The sequence below is a fragment of the Spodoptera frugiperda genome, chromosome 29 (genome assembly GCF_023101765.2).
Source record: "Spodoptera frugiperda isolate SF20-4 chromosome 29, AGI-APGP_CSIRO_Sfru_2.0, whole genome shotgun sequence".
Lineage (NCBI taxonomy): Eukaryota > Metazoa > Arthropoda > Insecta > Lepidoptera > Noctuidae > Spodoptera > Spodoptera frugiperda.
The window spans coordinates 5,978,906-5,987,238 of record NC_064240.1 but is presented as its reverse complement, the minus strand read 5'-3'; the positions used below and the strand labels follow the sequence as shown (position 1 = coordinate 5,987,238).

General features: G+C 35.4%; 1 protein-coding gene across 1 annotated transcript; it reads right to left on the bottom strand.

The window, feature by feature from the left end:
- Positions 1-23: 23 nt before the first annotated feature.
- LOC118268309 (homeobox protein engrailed-2-B) lies at positions 24-7,929 on the bottom strand. The gene is made up of 3 exons (XM_035582751.2): positions 7,237-7,929; positions 5,384-5,497; positions 24-1,557 (listed from the first exon to the last, which is right to left on the bottom strand). Exons 1-3 carry the CDS (start codon positions 7,727-7,729, stop codon positions 1,187-1,189), a joined length of 978 nt encoding a protein of 325 aa, XP_035438644.2. The 5' UTR covers positions 7,730-7,929; the 3' UTR covers positions 24-1,186.
- Positions 7,930-8,333: the final 404 nt, after the last annotated feature.

Below are 8,333 nucleotides of genomic sequence, written 5' to 3'. Positions count from 1 at the left end.
TTGAATACGATATTGCTCTTTAACTTATTTCTAATAAAAGTAGCTTACGACTTAAATCTCAATGATATGTACATTTCAATTTACATTTTGGACAATGATATCTAAATAATTTATCGATTTTAAAACTAGAGTAAATATAGAATTACCTTATTAATACAACAATAGAAAATAATACAATAATCTATGTAGTGGTTTAAAGTGTAATGGGATCTTACAAAACGAATGTATTATATAAAAACTGGAATTTTCACACGAGTTTTTACATAAGTACACAAGCACATAAGTACATAGATTCCCTATAATAGGCGGTTACAACTACAGATATGTGTTGTTATTGATAATATAATTAACAAAAATCTAAAAGTCCTAGTAATATTTCGCCTATCCGAAAACCGAAACATTTTCTAGACCCCTTGCTCAGCAATCGCAATCGGGTTTGCGACGCAATGACGCTGCGAATCAACACTGATCCGGTCTAAAATCCATTTCTATAACCACAAGATTGTATGCACCTATATTCGAAAAGTGGGAAAGAAAACAAATGTCGAAACTCGTGCTAGACTCCCTGAACGTATCCCATGCGTGTTACATTTGACACCTTCGAATTAGGACGATACGTACGAACGAAGTGACAAAAGTAGCAAGTTAAGTAATTATGTACTGTTCACGGAGCAATTAAAATACTTAACACATTAATGAAATAGAACAAACCTAGTGCTGCAATGACGAAATACCATAAAGCTATTAAAACAAGAATCAACTGTTTTTACAGTCGCCGCGAATACGTTTGGAATTATCAATGAGATTATTCTACAGCAACCGACACTTGAATGAGAATATAACATACTGATGTTATTTTAAATACCATTAATAACATAATGCTTATATTTATTAAATACGCAGTAACCAGGTTTTTTCCAAAGCCAATTATGATGGTACAAGCGTAGAGACCAAACCGTTAACACTTAACAGAAGCAATCTAGTTTAATTCCTTTCCAATGTGTTTGTTCTTTTATATGTGTGAGATCGACCACTTTGCTTATAATTTAAAACTGGTATGATATTCAATACCTACTAGGTGAAATCTACATTACCCATCTTTCGACACGATCGAGTTAACTTTCTTATTTGTGCAACCTGTAAGATGCTTATCATTTACATACATCTAGGTTCCTAAATTATGTAACTACGGTGGCGAAGAAGGTAAAGTTACCGGTGTAAAAACGCAGCTAAGCGGTGTATAAGCATATGGGTTCAGCAGTGAGTATGCTGGTGGAGCGTGCCCAAAGATTTGTCCCGGGAACAATCCTTGTCGCTGTGCTATCTTCAACCGAGATGTCAACTGCTTCTTCCATTTCGTCCGTCTGTTTTGAAACCACGTCTTTATTTGTACCTCTGTAAGTCCTAAAGCCTTGGACAGTTCCATTCTCTTTGATACGCTGAGATATTTGTCAATCTTGAACTCTGCTTCCAGTCGCTCAAGTTGTTTAGCACTATACGCTTGCCGTGGCTTTCTCTCCGGTCCCGCACGCCGTGGTCTTCTATTATTCTTGTCATCTACAAAGAAAAGAGCATGATAAGCAACTTTTAATTCGGTGCGTTTCGTAAGTGTGAATAAAAAACAGCAAGTTCATAGTTTTGAGGTTTTGAAAGCATCTCCTTCATTTACAAAGTAGCTGCTCTCGCTAAAACAAATACGTAGTAAAGTTTTTTCGAACACTAATCGGAATTGTCACAGGTTCTCGTTAAGTGGCTATAAACACAATCAGTCTGTTTGTGTTTCGCCTGCGCAGTTTGTCATCTCGCGTGTCAACACCGCATTGTGGTTGGTGTATGTGCGCCGGTCGTGCTAATCGACTGCTAACTATTTACGTAACCGTTTTATGATCCTCCAGACTCTTCAGCCATTTTAAAACTTATTATAACATAAAGGAAAATGGTGTTGTTAAGTTACACTCAATTGAGTATTGATTTACACTTGAATCTTGAGTTTTGTACCGTTAGTTTAAAAAATGTAGGTTATTTAAGTTTATCCCAATTGAAGTGTTCTGACTACTTATGTAATTACTTGATGTAAATAAATTGAAACTGCATTATGTACTTAATCCTTTTTGCCGTCTATTACTTTGTTACTTTCATTTATATTGTGACTATCTCTATGTGCATTATTTTTATAATGTTTTGTAAGTTATTTGCACCAACTTTTGCAATATTCAAGGTTCTTTAAAGAAATAGTGTCAGGGTGAGTTCGTAGTAACTTTTTGTGGCTTCTTTTAATTTGTAGAACAGTCTTGCCACAGTCAGGTCAAAAGTCGTGACTCACATATTCGATTATTTAGTACATATAACTTGTGTAACTTTTTTTACCTTTGGGGAACTTGATAACAGCTTACGAAAAGATTATTATTTATTTGCCCTTTCTCCTTGAGACAGGCATTTAATCGTAATTAACCATATTCGATAAGAAATAATATTAGCATTTCATAAAATTATTATGGAATACGGTTCCTGAATACACTGAGTGCTACTGTGTCAATACGTGATACTACTGCCAGTACTGACCATTAGTTTTCGTACGGTAACTCAAAATTCAGACTCTGTTTTACCCTAAATTTTGTATTGCCCTAAGTTTCGGTCTAATGTTCACTTTTTTATCTTGAAGTGTATGAGAGTATAGAAGAAAAGCATACGAGAGCATGATCTGTACATAGTAAATACAGAGAACAGACAGTGTCAAATATTTAAAATAATCTCATTGTAACTAGACAAATTCTTAAGTCATGCACGTGCATCTAAATACGAAGTTCCATAACAAAATTCCTATAAAAATTAACGTTGTTGACAAAGCCTATTTCTCGGTACGTAGTGCATAGAGGCATGGTGTAAACTCAGTTTCTGGATAGAATTCGATCACAGCGGGGTTCGTGTTAAGGCGATGCACAAACACGAGAGCTTTGTTGGTAATTATCGTCGCGGCAGCTGTTTGCCGACACCTCGGTGCGAAGTCGCGACCACCGACCGACGGCTGGGGACATTTCGTCGAATGTGCGCTCGTACTAATCGCGCGAACCATAACGCTATGTGTAACCAACCTGTTGGGCGTTACAATTAGTTACAACGGTCAACAAACCAACTTAACACCAGTTTTACAAGGTACCTACGGCTGCGTGTGTCACTGAATTTAATATTTTCACAGATTCACAGATGGTTTGGTTATCTCCTTTATTGCCCATTTCCTGTCGTGAAGAACTTGCAAAATCCTTCTATTGTCGAAGATTAGTGTACAAATAATTATTTTAGAAAACTGATAAGTGGTCGGTTTGTGGTTTCATCGAATTAATTTGCACAATTTATTTGCAAGAACACAGTTCGGTCACGAACTTTAACAGTTAAGATCGTCTTCAAGACTTTTGTCCAATACGGAAAGAGAATGGACGCTGACGGAAAATATACGTTTAAAAATAAGTATTTTTGAATTCAATTGTTATTAATTTTTATTGCTCTTCAGCTACTCTAATCAACTTAACACGAAGTTAAAGAATGTCAAATGTCAACGTTGTTGTGTCACAAGTTGACATAGAAAGCTTGGGTTTGGACCCCCGGGCTATTCCCGGACGTTACACACTCACACTAATTTTATAGCCACCGAAATTCCACCTCGCTGCCGGGCCAAGAAATGTGACAAATCTGATGATAAATATACAGATTGACTTCATGTTTACCTGTGTTTCGAGTTAAGGAATGATTCACCTTTATTACCTACTGGTAAAGACCGTTTATGGATTTTTCCGTACTTAAGTGAGTTTTTACATTTTGTTTTTCGTTTGGTTCTTTACCTACGGAATAACATGTTCTAGCATGAATTGTTTTTCTTAAGGTATTTAGTTATTTTTGTTGGTTCAATGTTTTGTCGCTAGGTGTTCTAGGTACCCGTGCGTACGGCGCGTCGTGTTCCACGCGCGCCTCAAAGAGCCATCAGACCACCACAGACGGGGCCCAGTAGGGCTGATGCCTGATCCGGAGCTGCGGACTACCTAGCGGGGTTACTTCAGCTCGAAAAGCAGGAATAGGAATGGAGTGGTTTTTAGTCAGTAAGAACCTGACACTCCCTCTCGCCTCGCTCAAGACGGGAGAAGTCATTGGATGATTTTCCCCCTTAAAAAAGTGTTCTAGGTAAAGACGAATTAATTTTGAATCAAACAAAAATGTTTTTTAAGTCTTGTTTGATATTTAGCGGCAACTTTTGACTAGAAGCAAATATTGTGATTCCGACGTATTATTATGTAGAATACTGTCACTGCCGGGCAAGGGGTTTTGGGTTTGATTGCCGGGTCGGTAAAGTATTACAGGGCTTATTTCGGTTTTTCGAAAAAAATCTCAGTAGCAGCACGGCGTCTGGAATTGTGCCCAGTATATGCCAATAGGCTCACCCCCTATTACATGGGACTTATAAAAAACAAACGGTATAAAGTGGGTATACATTGTACAGTGGCATTACATGCCATAATGTGCACCACTGCCTACCCCTTCATAAATGGCGGGATAAAAGGTGTGACAATACGAATACTGTTGAAGTCATGAGAAAGAAGAAACGATAGGTATGTACTTTTTTTACATTTGATGGGTCGACATTTGGCCGCTATCTCGCCTGATGGTAAGTGATGATGCGGCTTACTATGGAGCACGTCTGCCTATAAGCAACCTATTCACTCGGGCTTTGAATATACCCAGATTACATTGATAACTTAGAAGCACCTAAGCACAAAAACTTTTGTATAACATGGCATGATACGAAAAACAATGATATGTTCATTTCACTCATATGATACAAGTAATGATGAATATAAATACTATAAACAATTAGATGCTGTGTGAGAGGGATGATTGCGTGCGAATTAGGCGTGCGAAGTTTCACACCGGGTTGAGTAGCACGCGATTGTAACACGCATGCAGGATACTTGTGTTATTTTATTAATGGTTATGGTGTTTAATGGGCTCCTGGTTTATCATGGGTGTTAGTTTTAAATCGTTAAATATTAACAGATACAAATATTGGTTACTGTTTAAGTAAAATGCAGAGTAGAGGATATTTTTTATTATAGAAACTTAAAGCAATCTTTAAAGTAATTGGAGGAATATCTTATTGCAGCTATATTTTCCTCAAAAATGTATTTTGGTCAGGCCAACCATTGTCCGATTAGGTTTATACATATTTTTTCGTTTGAGTCAACATTAGTTTAATATTAATTTTAGGTACTTATGCAGAATTCATAATTTTAAACTAAGTAGGTATATTATAAAATGTTAAAATTACTTATTAGACTTAAATTATGTAACAACTTATAAAGTAATGTAATAAACTAAATATTTGATGCAATATTACCATAAAGAGCAGCGGAGGGTTGATGCGTAGCAAGCCAATGCGCGTACGCATGTCCCGCGAGTAACCCTGCGTCATTCAACGCGCTCAGCTCCGGGCACGTCGATGTTGATGATACTGCGGGAATAAAATAGGAAAAATAGTTTATGATGTAATATTTAAAAAAAAACATGGTAATAAAATATAATCGTATTGATATGATAACCGCGAAAGTTTGTGAAGCTGTTTTTTGTGGGGGAAATTCATCCTATGACCATCCCGCCTTGAGCGAGGCGAGAGGGAGTATAAGTACTAACTAAAAACCACCCCGTTCCTACTCCTGCTTTTCGAAACGGAGCCCCGGTAGCCCGCTATTTAGTTGGCAGCTCCGGATTTTGTGAGGATATATGGATGTATGTTCGTTAGGTACTCTTTCATGTAACAATTACAAGACGAATTAGGATGAAATTTGGTACAGAGATAAATTATAATCTGGAGTAACTTTTATGCCTGGGACATGGGCGAAACTGCTGGCAGACGCTAGCATTAAAATAAAAGACTACTGACGGAAATTTGCTTCGTCTTCTCAGTAAGAATTGACTCTTGGAAATAAGCTTCTTCACCGGTTGATCAATGGACGGACAATAATAATTCTACGTAGAGTAGACCGTTTGAAACATATCTGGATACGGATCATATGATGATACTGACCTGTAACTACTAACATTTTGAAGAGGAAAGATTATTTATTATGCAGTTCTTTCAGAAAAATGTATGTATGTTTTTATTTATTTTTTTAAACACTCTTTACTTATAGGGTGTAGGAGAGCGAGGTATAGGAGAAAAAAATCCTATGCTGAGAGGCAGTACTATTTATTTATTTTTTTAAATAAATGGGACAATTAATTAAAAATATTTTTTATACTACGAGTATTGTGTAGAGATAAAAATCATATTTTCACACAACATAGTAATATTTTCCCTTATGTCTTTAAAATTTTCCTACATGGATTTCTTAGCTGACTCGCTAAGAAGACTGCTTTCGACAGGGTTTTTAGGCACAAGTAAAGAAAGGTTTATACATATTTATATTTTTATAACTTGGAATTAATGGATCACTTAAATGTCTTTTTTTATCTTCAAATATAAAAGAAAAGTAAGTAGGTATGCAAGTACTATAATTAATACGCTTTTGACGAAATAAAGTTGAAAACCAGGTTAAAAGAACGTTTTTAATAAACTATTCAAATTAACATTTTTTGAACAGGAGAAAAAGGATTAGAGAAACTGTAGAGTTTATTAGTCGCTGTCATTTGAATCTAAATTTTATAACGAAAAAACAAGGTATGCGTATTATTGAAGGAGAAATAGGTTTGTATATCGGCTTTCATAAAATTTTTGTATTTTTCTTTTATTTTCCTTTTTTGGTGAATACAATTATTAAAAAAATATTAGTTACAAAAATATTAGTATCACCTGAAAAAATACTATAGTGTTGTAGAGTCATCTTACATCTAAAACAGACTGACGGCATAGTGTACACTACTTTAATAAGATTTCTATTTTAAATGAATGTAATTATGTGTATAGAAAATTACCCATAAATTAGAATTACATATTATAAATTGCAGATCTGAAATCAAAATTTATTTTCCTTATGTTACAATAAGAAGAGTCTTTTACATGTGATAACTGCAAAAAATCTGACTGCCTTGTCTGATATCCACAGATTATATTATTGTAAAATAGTTTTTGTAAGAAACTTTCTAGATTTTCTAATATGTATTTGTCGTAATTCATAATCAGGCTAATTTTTAGTAATCATTTAAAATATAATTAATAAAGATATAATTAAAAATATATTAAAATATCCTTACCGTTATGTTCATCCGTACTTTCTTCAACGTTGTCGACATCGTCCAGATTTTTATTACTAACGAGTTTAGAACTGTTACTTTTATTGTTACCTAAAATACTGTCTATAAGAAAAGTTTTACTTTTACCATGAATCACACTGTTCACAGAATCTTTCGCACTATTATGAGATGATTCACTTCCATTGCGGAGATTTCTAAAATTGTCAAATGTCTTTGTTGGAAATATTACTCGATTTTGTTCAAAAAAGCACAACTTATCAGCATTCAGTATAGGATTTATTACGTTTTTTATGGTTTTATTTTCCACGTTTCGATGATTGGACTGTTCACTGTTATCACAAATATCTATAGTTTCATTTTCACTATCATATTCCGTTTCTGATTCACAATCGTAACTTGAGTCTCTTTCAGCACTGCACAACACGCCATTATTATCTGCGTTACGAACAAACTCGTTTTCACAAGTACTAGAAATATCGTCTGTCGTATCCATGATTGCTAAGATAACTTTAATATTTATTACTTCATGTTCTTAAATAGGCTCCCCACTTAAAACATTACACCTATCTACATTGGCACTTCGCTCAACATTCAAACATTTGCCGCCGAGATTAAAACCGACACTAAATTTCTTTGCCTCGAGTTTGCCGGAAACTGATAATTGCATCCGAAAATAGGTGGTGCCAAGCAATTGTCCGCGGAGGCTGTAGGTATGAACGAGATGAGATTCTCTAACGCTAGTGGCTGCTTGGTAGGTGGAGGGGATGGCGCCATCTTAAGTAGGTGGGGCTTCGATAACCGCCTGTGAAAATTCACACCTTTCTTTTATTTGATAACACGTTATGTCAGAGCTCTTTAGCTCACAAAGGATCTCTAAAAGCTTATGATGAGGTGAGGATCCAATTTCTACCGGTTATTGTTTGATTAATGTCGCAGATTTAAGTGATTTATTGTAAACGATCCGGATGCTTAATGCGGTGTTATTGAAGGGAAAACCTGCTCGGATTTTTTTAATCCTTAGTGTTGTGGATTTTGGAAAAGGTTTTATGCTTCTTGTAAGTATGTTTTATGTGTAATTTCGCACACAAGCACATTAA

Coding starts and splice junctions, on each gene's coding strand:
- LOC118268309 (XM_035582751.2), bottom strand. CDS start 7,729: ATGGATACGACAGACGATATTTCTAGTACTTGTGAAAACGAGTTTGTT. Junction 5,498..7,236: donor AAGTACGGATGAACATAACG/GTAAGGATATTT, acceptor TTATTCCCGCAG/TATCATCAACATCGACGTGC. Junction 1,558..5,383: donor ACCCTCCGCTGCTCTTTATG/GTAATATTGCAT, acceptor TTTTCTTTGTAG/ATGACAAGAATAATAGAAGA.